At 48.1% G+C, this 19,222-nt stretch overlaps 1 protein-coding gene across 2 annotated transcripts in view; it reads right to left on the bottom strand.

Annotated features, from left to right (window-relative positions):
• The window catches only part of RAB11FIP3 (RAB11 family interacting protein 3), an 87,899-nt gene that overhangs the window by 51,634 nt on the left and 17,043 nt on the right, over window positions 1-19,222 (bottom strand). The window contains exon 2 of one of the 2 annotated variants that reach the window (XM_058035272.1): window positions 12,153-12,246. In XM_058035272.1, coding sequence (XP_057891255.1) covers window positions 12,153-12,246 — 94 coding nt within the window. Of the gene's footprint in view, window positions 1-4,278; window positions 4,353-12,152; window positions 12,247-19,222 lie in introns of those variants that run through there. The other variant, XM_058035273.1, reaches the window with a different exon arrangement.

The raw sequence follows: 19,222 nt of genomic DNA, 5'->3' as shown, positions 1-19,222 counted from the left end.
CTGTCCAGGTGCTCCTGCTCAGGAGGAAGGACACATTCCCCACTGACAATCCCTCCAGACCCACAAGGATTAAAGGGAACACTTTCAACACCTACAGCACTTCCATCAACGTGCAGGCATTAGTATTTGTCAGTCAGGTCTCACTTGGTGCTCCTGCTCAGGAGGAAGGACACATTCCCCACCTTCCAGGGCTGATCCAAGCACTGACAATCCCTCACTCTGGCCTAACATCCAAACCTGGGACAGCAGAACAGGCAGGACAGAAACCACCTCTCACACCCACGTGGAGCCACCAGCCCTGCCCAGCCCTGCCCTGCCCATCCCAGTTCAGCTAAGCCCAGCCCATCCCATCCTATCCCGTCCCATCCCAGCCCAGCCTCCTCCCACGCACTCCCCAAACCGCAGCCGAGCCCGGCTCCCAAAAGCATTCCCAGCTCCAGATGTGGAGGAAAACAGCAGAGCCCAGAAAGGGAATCCTGCACTGGAGAAACACAGGCAGGAGAGGGAAGAGGAGAAATGTTATTTAACAGAAACTGCCTCTCTTTTCTCTTTAGTCATCATCTCCAGAGAAGACTATGCTAATGTTGTAAATACATATTATAATATGGCTTTTTGCAAATATTAAAATGGATTTGATATTTGTAATGTCTAAGTAACTTTGTTATAAAGATACAGTTTGTATTTCTGTTGTTAATTAAGCTTAGTGAAATAGCTGATAGAAGTGTGCTTGTGTTAAAATGCCTGTTTGGGTGGGATAACACCCAATGCACACAGGATGAGGACACCTGTACAGATCTGCCAACCATCAGCACTCACTGTCTGAATAGAGTGTGCACCAAGTCCCAAAAACTGGAGCTGATAAAAAAGGAGTTAAACCACAGCCAAGGAATACCCATGCTCTAAAAAGGTGGAACCAAGGAGGAGATGTGCTAAACAGCTCTTGGAATGTGTAAACTAGTTTGGGGGAAAGTTTACTATGCATAAGGGTCTATGAATATGCAAAGAGCTGATGTAATTAAAATGTATTTTAATTAAAAAGGGTATTCCCAAAGATAACAGGGTGCTCTTGGCTGAATGCCATAATAACCTTTGCTACACAGTCTTGGTCTCCTATTGTCCTTCATTAAACTTTTTACATTTTCACAGGAGAGTGAATGTGTTTTTCACACTAAGATCTGCTCCAAAGCTCCAATAAAGCATTGCTCCCTATTTTCATCATCCTGGGAAAGCAGGTAGTCCCTGCAGTGGGTTTTATCCTCCTTTCCCAGTAAAATTTGCTTTCTTTTGGGCATCAGATTTGTCTTTATCAGGTTGAGTTATGGTCTGTGGGTCAAAAGGCCACCACAGGTTTCCTTCACTTCAGGATACATGGAAGTCTCTCCACTCTGGAATTAGCTTTGATTTCCAGGGGATCTGGCTACACAGCAATGCTTTTCCCTGCCAAGGAATGCTGAACCAACAGTGATTCTTTGGGGATTTGATCCCAGGTTTAATCCCAGCTTAGAACCAGAACTCCCTTGGACTCGGGGTGTATTTTAGACCTGTTACAGTCCACAATGGTGACTGGACACAGCCAGATTTCTCAGGCATATGCTCCAAAGCAGGAATTCATGAAAGGGAAGAGATTGCTAAAGAAGGAATTCTCAGAGGTGCAGAGATTCTGTCTTAGGATGGAAGATGCAGCTGGGGCTGTTTATTCTGTTTAATCTGTCAGAGCTGGGGCAGTTCTCTGCTGTTCCCGGGGCAGTTTTTTCTTTATCTCTCCCCCAGCCAACCCTCCCTCCAGGAGATCTCTGCTGTCCATGGCCACTGAGTGTCCCTGCAGGGCTGATCCAATTCCAGCATCCCATGGGGAGATGGAGCCAAGCATTCCTGCCTGGATCCAATCTGAGCCTGGCACAGCACAGCAGCCTTTGCCCCCTGCATTGCCAGAGGAGCAGCTTTCTGCTGCCCTGCATGGCCAGAGGGAGCCCAGGCCCATCTGCAGCAGTCCTGGAGCTGCAGAGGAAAACTCCCCCCTTGTGCAGGATCCCTGCTGCAGCAGAGCCACAGCTGGCACTGCAGGAGGGCTGAGCCCCCATGGGATGGGGCTGGGGCAGGGCATAGTCTGACTCTGGCAGTGTTGTTTTGTATTATTACATCTTTATTTTATTTTTATTTCCTTCCCTAATAAAGAACTGGTATTCCTATTCCCATATCTTTCCCTGAGAGTCTCTTTATTTCAAAATTACAATAATTTTACCGGGAGGAGATTTACCTTTTCCACTTCAAGGGAGGCTCCTGCCTTCCTCAGCAGACACCTGGCTTTTCAAACCAAGACATTCCCATGCCAATCTCCCATTCCTGGCCCCCAGACCCTTCACAGCATTTTGCAGCAGCGTGTTTGAGCCATTCCTTGCTGCTCTCATCCCAGAACTGCCTACAGACACAGCTCTCCCAACACTTGTGCTCCTCTCCCAAAAGTAGGTCAATGCAGTATGTCATGTGCCAGGCTGCTTTGGGGAAGTACAGCTCCCTCTGAGCCATGGAGCACCCAGCAGCCTCCCCCCTGTCACCCTTCACCCAGCTGCCACCCCGATGAATTCACTACAAACAAGTGTTTATGGAAATCAAAAGAGAAATGCAAGTGCAGAAACTGCTCTGCTGAGCCAGAAGTGCCCCCCCCCCACATCAGCAGCCAAGTCCTTGCTCTGGTTTATTGTTATTAGATCGAATCCATTAATGGTTGGATTCAATCATTCTGAAGGAGTTTTCCAACTTAAAGGATTTTATGTCTGTATTAGAGCAGAAAGAGGGACTTCAAAAGAGTTTGAGAACAGTGTGATTGTGGTTCCTCTCCCAGCAATTGCTCCAGCTTCCAGGGGGAACAGAAAATGCCCCCTGCTCATCCAAGCCTCCCTGCTCACCCTGCCATGGGGAGGAGGCCTGCAGCCAGGATCTGCTGATCCTGGGGGCTGCACAGCTGGAGACAAAGTTCCTCACACACACAGGAGCATTTTGGGGCCCCTGGGAGCAGAAGAGGGACTTTTCTTCTCCAGGGACACTGGGGCTGGAGGAAAGGAGCACCCAGCTCTGTGTCCCTGCCCTGGGGCTGTACCTGTGTCCTGCTCTTCCCTGGAACAGCCTCCAGCTGGGCTGGGTCCATCTCTGCTTGGTGCTCCTGCTGTTTGCATCTCCATAGAGCATCAGCCCCTCCATAGGGGTCTCTGTGCCCTGGTCACACCCAACCCTCCTGTCAGGAGAGGGATGGAGACAGACCCAGGTCCTTGTGACCAAGAGCACCCCCAAAGCAGCTCAGTTCCACCCCTCACACACCTAATTCCCCATTCTCTGCAAGCACACAGTTACAGACTCAACCGAACCCCAGAATCACTGAGTCTGGAAAGACCTCTGAGACCATCAGGTCCAATCTGTGCCCAGTGCCCAGCTTGTCACCAGCCCAGAGCACTGAGTGCCACATCCAGGCTTTCCCTGGACACCTCCAGGGATGGGGACTACAACCCCAACCTGGGCAGCCCCTGCCAAGGCCTGGCCACCCTTTCCATGAAGAAATTCCTCCTGATGTCCAGCCTGACCCTCCCCTGGCACAGTTTGAGGCTGTTCCCTCTCCTCCTGTTCCTGTTCAGGGAGCAGAGCCTGACCCCCACCCGTGTCCACCCTCCTGTCAGGAGCTGTGCAGAGCCAGAAGATCCCCCTGAGCCTCCTTTTCTCCAGGCTAAAGAACCCCAGTGAAGCCCTCACACATTTTTATGGGCAGGCCCAGTGGTTTCCAATATAACCCTCTAAAAGCACCACTATTTCAAGGGAAAAAAAAAATCCAAATTAATTTCAAGAAAGCCTTGGCTGCTCCTGTCCCTGGCAGAAGGGGGCACAGACAAGCACATGGACCCCAAACCTGACCAGCACAATCCTGGTGCTACAATCCTCCTCCTGCACCACAGAGATGAGCACAATCCCCAGCTCCCAAGAACAGCACAGGGATTATATTTTTTTCAAGTACCCATATAAATTTTAAAGAGCCATTTAAATCTCCACTCCTTTCAGGGACAGAATTAACACTCATCTTCCTAAAGCCCTTATCCCCACCAGCAGTATGTATAGCACATCCATATGGATCTGCCAGAGCACAGCAAGATGCAAAGGCAAAAATAAAACAGCAGAAGACATAATGAGAGCAATTTGGGTTTTATTCTCGCTCATGAATCAATCTTGATTTCCCATTCACAGCACCCCCCGTTCCCTGCACGCCAGCTGTACACAAAGAGGCATCTGTCCTACCTTCAGCCATCCAAGGAGCTGTGTCCCTGTGGATGCTGCTTCAGCCAGGGTTAGGAGCAGCAGGGAGGTCTTCACTGCAGCAGTGCTGCACGAATCCAGGGATCAGCAGATCCCAGGGGAACGTAGGAAGTGCTCAGAGCGGTGCCAGCTACTCCCTGAGTTTAGTCAAACGGGCACACGGGCTCTGCTTCCATCTGCTGAGCCCTGGGCAAGGCTTTCCTCCCCAAAGGCAAAAGCTGCAATATTCACCTGGGCCTGGGCACCCCCTGTTGCAAACCCACTGCACCTGCAGCAGCCAGGAGGGGCAGAGGGTGCTGAGGATGGCCACAGACAGAAATAACTGCAGGATGGGGAGTGGAGGGGAATGCAAGCTTGGGCTTCTGCAATTATCCCTGGGCAAGGAAAGCTTTCCTTTTGCGTAGCAAAACCCATCTGCAATGCAGATCCTACAGAGGGGGGAAAAAACCTCCACACAAAGCAAACAGGGGTTCCCTTACTGGGTATCCCACACCCTGGAATGCTCCCAGGAGCCAGCAGGATCCAGGTCACCAGGGCAGCCAGCCTGTGCCACCACGTGCTGCCTGCAGTGCCTCTGAGAGGCTTCTGGGCACACTGGGCTCTGAGGTGACATCTGAGCACTGTCACAGCCCGAGGCACAGCCAGGGCAGTGGGAGCAGGGAATGTGGCACACAGCATGCACGTGGGAAAGCTCTGTGGATCTGGGTTTGGGAGCTGATGTGCAGCTCCCTCCTGGCTCTAAGCCTTTAAGGTATTGTGGGAACAATAGTAAAGGTGAGAAGCTCAGGGCTTCTAATTAAAACAGGGGGATTTCCTTTCAGTTTCATCTGTGTGTTATTTGAAAAATGCCTAAAAATTGATGGATTGGGTTCTGCCTCTTCTTACCTTTACTGTTTTTCCCACAAGGTACAACACTCACATCCTTTATTCAGAGAAGGGCTGCATGTGGCCTTTCCTCTCAGGAAATTCCCAGCTGACACTCAGCTGCCAGGAGCTCACCAACCTTTCTGGACAGGGCTGCAGAAACCCTGGGAATGCCCCCTGAGATCCTCCCAGGGATCCTCCCAAGGTTTGGGGAGCAGGGAACACCCCCAGATCCTCCCAGGGATGCTCCAGGATCAGAGAGCAGAAACCCTGGAAATGCCCCCTGAGATCCTCCCATGGATGCTCTAAGATTGGAGAGCAGAAACCCTGGAAATGCCCCCGAGATCCGCCCAGGGAAGCTCCAGGATCACAGAGCAGAAACCCTGGGAACACCTCCTGAGATCTTCCCAGGGATGCTCCAAGATCACAGAGCAGAAACCCTGGGAACACCCCCTGAGATCCTCCCAGGGATGCTCCAGGATCACAGAGCAGAAACTCTGGGAATGCCCCTGAGATCTTCCCAGGGATGCTCCAAGATCACAGAGCAGAAACTCTGGGAATGCCCCTGAGATCTTCCCAGGGATGCTCCAAGATCGCAGAGCAGAAACTCTGGGAACACCCCCTGAGATCCTCCCAGGGATGCTCCAAGATTGGAGAGCAGAAACTCTGGGAATGCCCCTGAGATCTTCCCAGGGATGCTCCTGGGATGGGGACTGAAGAGCTGCAGCCCCACAAAGGCTCTGCAGTTCCAGTTAGGAACAGTGTGGTGCTCCCACCCAGGCAGAGCCACAGCCTGACCCCCAGCCCTGGATTTGCTCCTCAGCATCCTGCCATGCCTGCTCCAGCTTCCCAGCCCCAGGCTTTTCCCTCCAGCCAGCCTCTGGAAGTGCCTCTGGGGAGCTGAAGGTGCTCCTCCTGCTCCTCTTACTCAGCCCCTGGAGTATCTTTCCCTTGGCACAGCGGATTTGTGACCCAGCTCCTCCAAAGCTGGCACTGCCAGGCGTCTCCCAGGTCTCTCTCCTTGCAAACAGGAACTCTCTTAGAGTTTCCAGGTTTGGGTGTTGGCTCTTGAGCTGGATTTTCCATCTCCCCAAATCCAACGGGCTTTTAGTTGAAGCATTTAGAAAATAAACAATAATTTTAAAAAGAGCTGTGATTATTTCCATCCTGGGGCCCTCCCTGAGCTCCTGGACACATCCATCCCTCCGTGGATGCCCTGTCTGTTCTCAGTGCACAGGGGCCCCTTTGTTCAGGGATCAGAAGCCAAGGCACAAGGGCTGGGTGAGGCTGGCAGCTCCAGGAGTGCCCCTTTCCCTGCCTGGCACAGGGGTCCCTAAAGGTGCCACCTCCAGCAGTGCCCTGTGTGCACCTCCCACAGCCCCTTCCCTGCAAGGCAGATGTTCCAGATGTTTTAGCTCCTAGGATGCGTGTGCATGACACAATTTGCTCCTCACCCTTGTGAGCTGCCCTGTGAGCACAGAGATGTTCAGAGAGGCCCCTGCAGAAACACCAGGTGTCTGAAGCTTTGAGGGTTTCAATACCTGGACAAGGGAAGGGCTCTGTGGGTGAGCACAGGCCTGGCTGTGTGCCTGGCCCAGCTAAGCCTGATCCTGTTTGCCACCACAACTCCTCCTCCAGCTGCTCCTGCAGCCAGGACCAGAGGGGCAGAGCTGCTCCTTGCTCCAGGCACCTCAGTTTGTGATTCCAGCCCCTGGAACCTCACTGCCCCATCCCAGGGCTGCTCCTTGCTCCAGGAACCTCAATTTGTGATTCCAGCCCCTGGAACCTCACTGCCCATCCCAGGGCAGCTCCTCAGCTTGTGATTCCAGCCCCTGGAACTTCACTGCCCCATCCCAGAGCTGCTCCTTGCTCCAGGTACCTCAGTTTGTGATTCCAGCCCCTGGGAGCTCACTGTCCCATCCCAGAGCTGCTCCTTGCTCCAGATACCTCAATTTGGGATTCCAGCCCCCTGGAATGTCACTGTCCCAATCCCACGGCTGCTCCTTGTTCCAGGCACCTCAATTTGTGATTCCAGCCCCTGGAACCTCACTGCCCCATCCCAGAGCTGCTCCTTGCTCCAGGCACCTCAGTTTGTGATTCCAGCCCCTGGAACCTCACTGCCCCATCCCAGGGCTGCTCCTTGCTCCAGGCACCTCAATTTGTGATTCCAGCCCCCTGGGATGTCACTGCCCCATCCCAGAGCTGCTCCTTGCTCCAGATACCTCAATTTGTGATTCCAGCCCCTGGAATGTCACTGCCCCATCCCAGGGCTGCTCCTTGCCCACAAACAGGCTCCTTCCTGCTAGGCTGAGCTTTCCAAATGGCTGGGATGTGATCCCTGGTTCCTGTTTCTCCCTGAGGAGATCCTCCAGGAGCTGGACCTCCTCACTCTGATGATGCAGGGACTCACTCTGGCTCCCTCTGTTTCTTTTCCCTTCCATCTCACTGATGGTTGTGGGAAATATTTTTTTTCCATTCAAGGAAAAAAAGGAAATGAGGGAAATTAATTTGCAGAGAATTCTCAAAGCCTGACAGAAAGCTCACATAGCATACATCTGCATACAAACCCTGAAATAAAAAATACTATCCTAGAAATGCCATAGAATAAGACAGACATTATTAAGAGAGAAATAGAACTAGAAACAAGTTTCAAAAAATAACCTTACAAATAAAACTAGATACTTTAGAGAAACAGAACTATAAAAGATACATTGTAGTAAGCAATTTTAAATGATTAGCTTTAAGACATTTACAGTATAGTGTACCAAGCCAAACCCAAGAACCAAGAAATGCTTACAATGTATTGTAATTAAGAAAAAATTTTCTTCTGCTTATAATAGCATAGATTGGAAAAGCAGGGAAGCCACTCCCTGAGTAGCAGGGAAGGACAAGGGGACTCAGTCACATTAAGCCTTCCCCTGACCCAGAGACGGGGCATTTTAAAAATTTTAAAAATTCTGAGAGGCATTTTAAAAATTTTTATTCCGTTTTTTAAAAAATGTTAAAACATTTTAATTAAAAAATAAATTTTGTTTTTTAAATTTTATTTTTTAAATTTTAAAAATTTTAATTTTTAAAATTTTAGTTTAAAAAATTAAAATTCTGAGAGGCATTTTAAAACTTTTATTCCATTTTTAGTCTCATGAGAAGGCTGAGACAACACAGATGTTATAATTCACACCATCACAATCAGAAGCCAACTATTTCTTAATTACAATACACTGTGTTTCTTGGCCTATTATATGGCTTAGTCGTTTTTGTAAGGCTATCTAAGTCCTTTCCCTGCAACCAAAAAAAAGCAGAGTTACCTATGGAATCCTTGCAGGAAACAGCAGCTTCCAGCACAGAAACACCTTGCAACCAACTTTTTCCTCTTTATTGAAAAAATAACAGGGAATTTCTTGAGCTGCCCCCAAACTGTCTGTTCTCCTTGAAGGGAACATAAATAATCAGCAGGGAAGGACAAGGGGACCCAGCAGCCACGAGCAGGAACAGAGACCATGGGGAGCTGAGCCTGCCCCACAGCCCCAGGGCTGAGAACAGAGCTCAGCACCTCCCAGAGCAGGGAGAGCCTCTGGATTTACTGCTATTTGGGTGATTTACACAAATTTACTGGGAAATTTACTAGTAAATTACTCTGGAAGCACTCCCTGGCCATCCACACTGCAGGCATAAAAACCCTACATCCATGAGAACCTACAAAATCTACACTCATGAGAACCTACAAAATCTACATCCATGAACACCTACCAAAAACTACATCCATGAGAACCTACAGAAAAATGACATCCATGAGAACCTACCAAGAGAACCTACAAAAAACTACATCCATGAGAACCTACAAAATCTACATCCATTAACACCTACAACAAAACTACATCCATGAGAACCTACAAAATCTACATCCATGAACACCGACAAAAAAACTACATCTATGAGAACCTACAAAATCTACACTCAAGAGAACCTACAAAAAACTACATCCATGAGAACCTACAAAAAATGACATCCATGAGAACCTGCAAAAACTACACCCACGAGAACCTACAAAAAACTACATCCATAAAAACCTACAAAAAACTACACCCATGAGAACCTACAAAATCTACATCCATGAACACCTACAAAAAACTACATCCATGAGAACCTACAAAATCTACACTCAAGAGAACCTACAAAAAAACTACACCCACGAGAACCTACAAAAAACTACATCCATAAAAACCTACAAAAAACTACACCCATGAGAACCTAAAAAATCTACGTCCATGAGAACCTACATCCATGAGAATCTACAAAAAATCTACACTCATGAGAACCTACAAAAACTTACATCCATGAGAACCTACAAAAATCCACATCCATGTGAACCAGGCTTTCTCATCCAGCCCTCACTGTGGGAGGGCAGAAGGCAGCCAGGAGTGGCTAAAACCTCTCCTTAAAGCCTCAAATCCCAATTCCTCTGCTCTGTCCCTCTCAGTCAGCATCACCTGGCCAGACAGACACAGAGCTGGCCCAGGGCAGTGCAGAGGTGGCCCTGGGGCTTTGTGTGAGGGCTTCAGTGGCTCCTGCTCCAGGCTGGAGGGCAGTGGGACATGCCCTGGCACAGGGACAGACAGACAGCTCAGCATCCTGCATGGAAAGGCCAAGTGGACATGAAGCAGTTGTGAGAAATGCAGCTGACAGAGGAAATTTGGCTGGGTTTGTAACTGCACCTTCAGTTTGTCAGACTCCAAGCAAATCCCAGGAAATCTCCTCCCAGACAGAAGAGAGGCAGAGAAGAGTGCGACATCCTCAAAAATAAACCCTGCATTAACACAGACACCAAAAGATGAGGACTTCACCAAAAGGTCCAAGCTGACACCAGCTCTCTCTTCTATAACTGACCCAAGAATTTCAGAGCACCAAGAAATCCAGCAGAGCAGTCCCTGACCAAAAATAGGCCCAGCTAATTAACAAACCTTGTTAAAAGGCACACCCAGCAGCAGCATGACCTCTGCTTTGGTTACAAAGGGATGATCAATATTGACTGTCTAAAAAACAGCAGCAAATCCTTCAGGTGCCTTCAATGTGAGCAATGCTCAGTTGTGAAAAAAAGAACCTGCTCTGTTCCCTGCCCTGGGCTTCTTTTATAACCATTTAATGCCATGTGTTGTTAGAGAGCTCAGCCCTTCCTAACCACTGTAATAAACACATATCAATCTCTTTCAAATTTAATAAATAGAGCCCCTAAAAGCTTTGCCTGGATCTGCTTTTCCCATTCAATTAATAGAACACAACACCAAAGTGATGAATTATTGAGGAGAAACACGAGCCTGGCCTTTCACAAATGCTCTACTCCAATGGCAATTTATTACAAATTAATAGTGTGCTGCAGCTCCTCCTGCTTCCTGGCAGCTGGGAATTGCTCAGGAAACTTGGGAGCTGCCATAAAACACTGCAGCCCTGAGCTCAAATCATCCTGGAGGGGTTTGGGTGGGAAGGGAGCTCAAAGCTCCAAGGGTTTGGACAGCACTGCCAGGGATGCACAGGGTGGGATTGTTGGGGGCTCTGAGCAGGGCAGGAGTGGGACTGGGTGCTCCCCTCAGTCCTTCCCAGCTCAGGATATTCTGTGCTTCCAGGGTTATAAGTAAGAGAGCCCAGAGTCTGGAGAGTCCAAATCCCACAATCACCTTTTCTGCAGCTGCATTTTTGCAGCATTTGGGCACCCCTTACTCCATTTTGGGTAATTTTTGAATCCCATTCCAACTCCAACACCTTCCACTGCCCCTGGCTGCTCCAATCCCTGTCCAACCTGGCCTTGGGCACTGCCAGGGATCCAGGCACATCCAACCCAAATCATGCTCTGGGCACCCTGTGCCAGGGCCTGCCCACTCTTGCAGTAAATAAATTAATAAATAAAGTGAGAGTGGAACTGGGGAGAAGGAGGAATGATGGAAAACTGACAGAAGAACAGGAGAAACCTTTGCTTTGAGGGGTTTTTACTCCTAGAACAGCACAGTTTGTATGGGAAGGATGGTTCTTTGCCACCCTTGCAGCACACTCCATGGGCAGGGCTGGAATCCCAGATAAGCATCTCTGAGCAGAGCTGACTACTGTGCAAGGATGATAATTCACATTTGCACATTCAGAACTCCAGCTGCTCAGAAAGGAGATGCCCAGATTTCTCACACCCTGCCTGGCCCAAAATGACCCTCTGACACTCTGAGAGAAATCCCAAACTGAAAAAACAACTGAAAAAAAAAAAAAAAACAAAACCTTTTCTGCAGCAAAGGGGTTCAAATGGCAACCAGCCAGAAAGATAGTTCACACTTCACCAAGCTGCTGCTCTGGATGCACCACCAGGAATCCCTCAGGAGCCAGGTGTGGATTGGCACTGGCCTGTTGGAAGATCATCCTGACCCCAGCCAGGGAGTTCAAAGATCTGGTTTCATGTGCTGCTTGCTAAAAACCATCTGAGCATGTTGGAGTGAAGGTCATAAATGCATTGGTAAATTCATCAATAAATTGGTAAATGCATGGTAATTCCCATTCCAGTGGAAGGTGCCCTGCCCATGGATGGTGTGAGTTGAGTGTTAAGGCCCTTCCAACCCAAACCATTCCATGCTCAGTGCCAGTGTTGGAAGATGCCACAGCCAGCAGCATTGGCAGCCACTCCACCACAGCAAGAACCCCCAAAAACACAGGTGAGAGACACCAAACCAGAAGGAAATTATTTCCCAGTGATGTTTCTTTGTAGGAAGGAACTTTCCTGATTAACAACAAAACACGGAACCACCACCACAACTGCTGGACCACCTTTTTCAACCCCTATTAAATGCCCCCAACCTCTCCACCTTCCCCTCCACCCAGCACAGAGCAGGAACTCAGAAAACCAAACCCAGATGGTTTTCCCCAAGCTTCTCCCTCTCTTTGAACAATCTTCTCAGCTCATCCATGGTGTTAAATTTGGCCAGTTCCCATCCTCACTCAGAGCACAGCAGGAAACTCACCTCCATTTCTGATGGCTCTGATGCCCCGATGGAAATCTTCAAAGCTGATAACTCCCAACCCACTGGGATCCAGGTATTTTGTTAGGTCCTTTACCTACAACCAAAAAAAGCAGAGTTACCTATGGAATCCTTGCAGGACACAGCAGCTTCCAGCACAGAAACACCCTGCAACCAACTTTTTTCTCTTTATCAGAAAGATTTGAGAAAATAACAGTGAATTTCTTGAGCTGTCCCCAAACTGTCTGTTCTCCTGGAAGGGAACATAAGTAATCAGAACAAAGGGGTTAATTAGGACTTGGTTGGTGTTGAAAGTATTGTTTAGCCTTGAAGCTGCATTTCAGGCAGTGTCTCCTGTAACATGGACCTGCTTTGCCAGGGATTTGTTTATTTTTATGGGTTTTAAAGAGGTCCTGTCTTAATTGGGAAACTCTGTAATAGGCTGCCTGGTAGGAGGGCCCAATTAAGGGGATTTGGTGATAATGAACTGCTCCATGTTACAAATTTAGGCCGTATAATTGAAACATTTTCCCAATTAGACAATGCCTGGGGGGGAGGGGAATCACATCAAGCCAGGGTTGGGATGGGGGTGCTGCAGCAAGGGGCACTCTGAGGATGCTCTGGGCTGTTCAAAGAGAATGGGAACAGGGCAGCACCACAGGGCCCAAAGAGTCTCCAAAAGGTGCATTTGGTTCCTTCCTTCTGCCATGAGCAGAAAATCCTTTACACCAGATGCTTCTCAAGCTCAACCAGACATTTATCCATCATTTTAAGAGCTTTTGAGGTCTATTTTTGCAGCTGAGGAACAATCCCAGGAGGGAGCTGGTGAGGTGAGAGAGGTGAGCTCCATACTGCAGACCTGCCCTGACCTGCCACACACATCTTCCTCCTTCTCCTCTTCCTCATGCACAGGAGGGAGTCTCCAGGGTTGTACCTGTGCAGTTTCAGTTTGGGGTTTCAGTTTGTTCCTGGGGAAGGAGCTGGTGAATCACCAAAGCTCTCCTTTCACACAGGTCTCACAGAGACTCAGCCCATGGAGCTCAGAGCTGCCCTGCTCACCCTGCAGCACCACTGGGGAGTGGTTTGAGCTCTTTTAGGTTTTCTGAAAGCCAGCTATGTGTTTCTATAGGAAAATCACATCTAGAGCACACTCAGAGCTGCTCACCCACGGCTCCACGTGCTTTGGTCATCCCACATTCCCACAGGAACAGCTAAAATTCTGCTGGCATGGAGGAACCCACAGGGCTGAGACCATAAAACATGGAATCAGAATATCCTGAGTGGGAAGGGTTCCACAGGGATCATTCAGTCCAAGCCCTGCACAGACCCCCAACAATCCCACCCTGGGCATCCCTGAGATCATTGTCCAAGCTCTCCTGGAGCTCTGGCAGCCTCAGGGCTCAATGATCTCAGAGCTCTTTCCAAGCTCACCTGAGAATCAGTGAACAGGAGAAGACAACACAAACACCTTCTCCAGTTTTCTAGAGCACTCTTTTTTGGCAGACAGACCTCCTAAACTCACATGGCACTCATCATCTTGGCTGAGTCAGGTTTCTTGTATGTTAAACAAAGGTATTTGAGACTAATAAAAACAACTCGTAGGAATGTGTCAGCTCCAGTTAATGCATCTGGCAGCTGCCTGGATGAAGCTGTCACTTAATTTGTTATCTGTGTACAGAGATAACAGAAGGGCAAGTGACATTTAATCAGACTTGATTAGCCTATAAGGGATTAGCATGACACACTCTAAATTACAGTTTCTGTGGTTTTCAGCTCCTCAGGACCACAGAGGGCTTCAAACCCTGGTGCCAATGGCACAGGAGGGCACCTCACCCACCCAGAGCTCAGCAGGACACACAGGGAGGTGTCTGCTCTATGCAAAAGAGAAACAATAAAAAGGAATTTAAATTGGGCTGTGGGCAGGGGGAAACGAGAGGAAATGGTTCTGAAACCTCCCCAACCCCGACATCATGGATGCAAACAACAAAAGGCACACAGTGAAGAGGCTGGATCAGTATGTGCTGATCCAAACCTGCCTGGATTTGCTGGCCAGGCTTAAAATCACCGTTACCAGTTGAGAAACCACCCCAGGCTGAGGTGAGTGGCTGCTGACACTCCAAAGAACTCACAGACAGAAAACAAGAATATTTGCTGTGCCTGGACTGCTCCCCTCACCAAGCATCACCCAGCAATGGAGCTGGAGCCCCTCTGCTCTGGAGCCAGGCTGGGAGAGCTGGGGGTGCTCCCCTGGAGAGGAGAAGCTCCAGGGACACCTCAGAGCCCCTGCCAGGGCCTGAAGGGGCTCCAGGAGAGCTGCAGAGAGACTTTGGACAAGGGATGGAGGGACAGGACACAGGGAATGGCTCCCACTGCCAGAGGGCAGGGATGGATGGGATATTGGGAATGAGGAATTGTTCCCTGTGAGGGTGGGCAGGCCCTGGCACAGGGTGCCCAGAGCAGCTGTGGCTGCCCCTGGATCCCTGGCAGTGCCCAAGGCCAGGCTGGGCAGGGCTGGGAGCAGCCTGGGATTGTTTTCTTCATTTGTTCATTTTGATGACTGGGCTAAACCCAGCACCTCATCAGGGCAGCAGGGAAAACCACAGCACTGAGGCTCAAACTGCTTTAGGTGCCTGCAGTAAATGTGAGCAGCTCTGAGCTCCCAGATTTGAGGTTTCAGCTGAATCCTGAGCACAGCAGCTCCCAGCACTCTCCTATGGCACAGCACCAAACAGGAACACTCCACCAAGCTGAACACTGATCTCAACCCACGAGACAGAAGCCACAGTCCTGCTTCTGGCCAGCAAAAATACTTCAAATAAAGGGTTTGCTTCCTGTGTGTGTCTGTGGCTGCTCACAAACCCTGCTTGGAGCCCGAGCAGCTGAAACACAGAGCATTAAAGAGTGAAAGAGGATGAGGTGGGTTAAGTAGCTGACTTAAATCCTGCTGGAAAGTGAGAGCTTTAAACTGCTTGAAGGCAGCCAGGCTGCCTGGAGCTGAGCACAGACACAGCAGCAGGAGCAGAGCTGGGGTTGTGGGGGTGTTTGAGGGTCCCCAGGATGAGAGAAGAGATGAGAATCTTGACTCCATATTTCAGAAGACTAATTATTATTATTTTAGTATATATTATATATTTATTTTATATATCTATACATATATATTTATATAAAAATATTTATTTTATAATCATTATTTTATATAAATATATAAATATAAATAATATATATAATTTATAATATATATAATTATAAATAATATATATATATCTATTTCTTTTATAATTATTTTATAATTATATATTTGTTTTATATATTAATTATATATTATAGATTTTTAATATATTATAGATTATAGATTTATATATTAAAACCAATAATGTATTATACATTATTATGTATATTATAATATATAATATATAATATATAATATATAATATATAATATATAATATATAATATATTATATATTATATATTATATATTATATATTATATATTATATATTATATTAAAACTATTAATATAATATATATTATATATTAATAGTTTTCATAATATATTATAATATAATCTATATAATCTATAATCTATAATATATATTATATTATATTATATTATATTATATTATATTATATTATATTATATTATATTATATTATATATAACATATAACATTATATATTATATATTATATATTATATATTATATATTATATATTATATAAAAAACTATACTAAAGAATATAAAAAAAGGATTTTATCAGAAGGCTTGAAAGGAAAAGAATTATGATAAAATCTTGTGACTGACCAGAGTCCTGACACAGCTGGGCTGGGATTGGTCATCAAGTAGAAACAATTCACATGAGATCAATCAAAGATTCACCTGCCACATCCCACGGCAGCAAATAATTATTGTTTATATTTCATTTCTGAGGCCTCTCAGCTTCTCAGGAGAAGAAATCCTGGCAAAAGGATTTTTCATAAAATGTGTCTGTGACAGGGGGTGGCACCTGCCAAGGGGGCTCTGGTCACTCCTGTGCCAGGGACATGACCAGACCAGGGGATTCCTCCTGGAAAAGGACATGGGGCAGGAGGGGACAATGAGGGGAGGTCCCCTGGCACCTCAGCAGTGCCACAGGGACTCCCTGCAGCATCCCCACGCCACAGCCCTGCATCCTGGGCACACCCCAGGGGCTCAGAGCCCACTCTGCCATGCCATGGGGCCCTCACTGCACAAAAAGAGTTTCCTTGCTTTGGTGCACTGAGCTCAGCTCAGCAAATGACCCTGAGCTCCAGCAGTGACAGCTCCACACTCCAGCTCACACACAAAGCTTTGGCAGGGGAAGTTTCCCAGGGAGGTGAAGGATTCCCCAGCTGTGAATTCCCTGTTTAGAAAAGGAAAAGGAAGCTTTGGGCCTCTCCTCTCCATCCTCAGGGATGCTCTGTGCCTGCAGCACACCCCAGATGGATTTAGCAGGACAGAATATCCACTGGGCTTGTTTGAGGTGGGATCCCTGAGGGAATTCTGGGCAGCCAACACCCCCTGCAAGCCCTGAGCCTGCCTGCAGCTTTCCCCCATATTCTGGCACAGGTCAGGGCTGAAACAGATCTCAAAAAGACATTATTTGGAGGGGAAAGGGGGGTGGGAGATTTCTAGTGGCCACAGCACCCCTAAGAAGAGCTGGTGGAGCTCAGAGCATCAAATCATGTGGGGTCCCACAGGGATGGTGATTCCATGTCCTGCCCTGGGAATAAAATCAACCCCCAGGGATGCTCTAATCTACAGAGTCTGGGGGCAAATCCAAAGGGGGGAAAGAGGAGGAAAGAGTACTGATATATTCCTGATAAAGATCTCAAAATACCCAAGCAAATGGGGAGGGAAAAGGAGAAAAGGAAAAAAGGGAAAAGGAGTAAAGGAAAAAAGGAAAAAAAAGGGGAAAAAAGGGGGAAAGAAGGAGGGGGGGGGAAGGGGGAGAAAAGGGGGGGGAAAGGTGCGAAAAGCAGGGGAAATGAAGGGGAAATGAAGGGGAAAAGAAGGGGGAAAGAAGGGGGAAAAGGGAAAAAAGGGGGGGGAAAGGGGGAAAAAGGAGAAAAATGGGGAAAAAGAAAACAGAGGAAAAAAGGAAAAAGGTCCTGGTGTCCTGCTTGGCTGTGGCAGGACATGAAAATCCAAGCACTTCTCATGTAACTTTCATTACTCTCCCCTGCCTGCCAGAAGCCCAGATCTGCTCAGAACATCCTGTATCTCTGTACTGTGAGACAATCCCTGAACTCAGGCAGAGGGAAGGACGAGCAGAAGTGCCAAAGTGAGGCATTTTTAGCACTGCAAAGGAGGGAGGGCTCACAGCAGCTGCTGTCCTCTCTGCTCAGGCCCACAGGAATCCACCTGAGTGGGAACACCCTGTGTAAAACCTCTCATGGTTACACAAAGGTGGATGCAGCACCTCCACCCTCTGTGTTTAACACCAGGGATGGGCCAAAGCTCCCTGAAAGCCCACCTTGCCTCTCAGGGCTAAACCAAAGGAAAATGTGTAATATTTTTAAATGCTGATGACAGAAGGCAGAGTATCCTTTTTTTCACCTTTGGGAAACAGGCTGGAACTGCTGCAGCCAAACCAAAGGGGCTGTGCCAAAGACACAGCTGTCCCACAGAGGACAGATTCCCCCACTCCCTGAGCCCATGGGCTGCAGTGGGATCAGCTGAAATGCCTGATCCCTGCTGATGCAGCATTTCTGTGGGCTCAGAGCACACCCCTGCCCTGTGCTGGCTGCTGACGGGGTGAGCACAGCTCCCCACACTGCTGCAGGGATGGGAAGCACAGCTGCAGCATTCCCCAAGCCAGAACAGCCTCCCAGCCCTCCACTGCTGTGGTTCATCACCATAAACAGCCAGGCCCAGGGGAGGCTGAGAGCCCTGGCCCCAGCCCTGCTCTCAGCATCTGCCTCCCAAACTTCTGAAGGAGCTGGCACTCCACAGAGCACTCAGAACCTCAAAGCAGGTCTCTATTCTGCTGCAATTACACCTAATTAAGTAACCTTTAAAACACCCCCGAGGGGAGGATCTCATTGCAGGGAGCAGCCCTGGCCAATTGTGAGTGAGCAGTGCAAGAGCTGCATTATTTATTTCACAAATGGCAGTGCTGACCCAGGGCTGCTGCCAGGATTTTGCTCTCCCAGCCTTTCCCAAAGCTCCAGGAGGAGCTCAGCAGGCAGATCCAGCCTGCTCAGTCTCTATTTAAAGGTCCACCACAAGCAAGCCTGGTGAAGAAGCTTTCTGCAACATCTCTCCCTAATCTGGCCCAGAGATCAGCTCAGCCCTCCCATCCCTTCATCCCTTCCATCCCTTCATCCCCAGGCTCCAGCACTGCAACATCCAGACACCTTCCTGAGCAGGAGACAAAGGAAACCCCAGCCTGGTTTGTTCTCATCTTTTCCTGCCACAGAAGAAATAATCAGAGCTCCTATTTAAGTTAGAAGACTTATATTTTATATTCCCCTGTGTTCAGCAGGGGAATAATTATGGTAAGGATAAACCTGCAAGTATTAAATAAATAATAAATTTTAAAATAACAAATAAATAATAAATAAAACCATAATAAATTATGGTAAGGATAAACCTGCAAGTATTAAAAAGCAGAGGAATGGGAAAGAAACCACCCACAAACCAAGACAGAGAAGGAGCAAAGCGAGCAAATTACCAAAGGGAAGACAGATCCTCTTCCCAGGAAGAGATCCTTGGCTTACAAACCCTCTTGCCTAACAAATCCTCCTTTTCCCAGGAATCCAAGAGAAAAGCTCTCAGCCTGCCACAGCTTTTGCTGTTCATCACCTCCCTGGGGCAGTTTCTCCCCCAGTCTTGCCCCAAAGCCTCTCCCAGGCTCCTTCTGCAGGAAATACCAGAGTGGAAAATGCAAATACAGAATGGGCAGCAGAGAATTCCCTCCCCACCAAACTCCTCTTTTCCCCTTTTGGAAGGGGGAGGAAGAGATCTCCAAGCCAGCTGTGAGCCAGCACCAGCCCAAAGCTGATGCTGAGGACCAGATCCCCCCCACTCATCAGGAGCCTGCAGAGGAGAAGACT

The sequence above is a fragment of the Melospiza georgiana genome, chromosome 16, assembly GCF_028018845.1.
Source record: "Melospiza georgiana isolate bMelGeo1 chromosome 16, bMelGeo1.pri, whole genome shotgun sequence".
Classification (NCBI taxonomy): domain Eukaryota; kingdom Metazoa; phylum Chordata; class Aves; order Passeriformes; family Passerellidae; genus Melospiza; species Melospiza georgiana.
The sequence above is the reverse complement of the archived record's forward strand: the minus strand, read 5'-3'. Positions and strand labels throughout refer to the sequence as shown.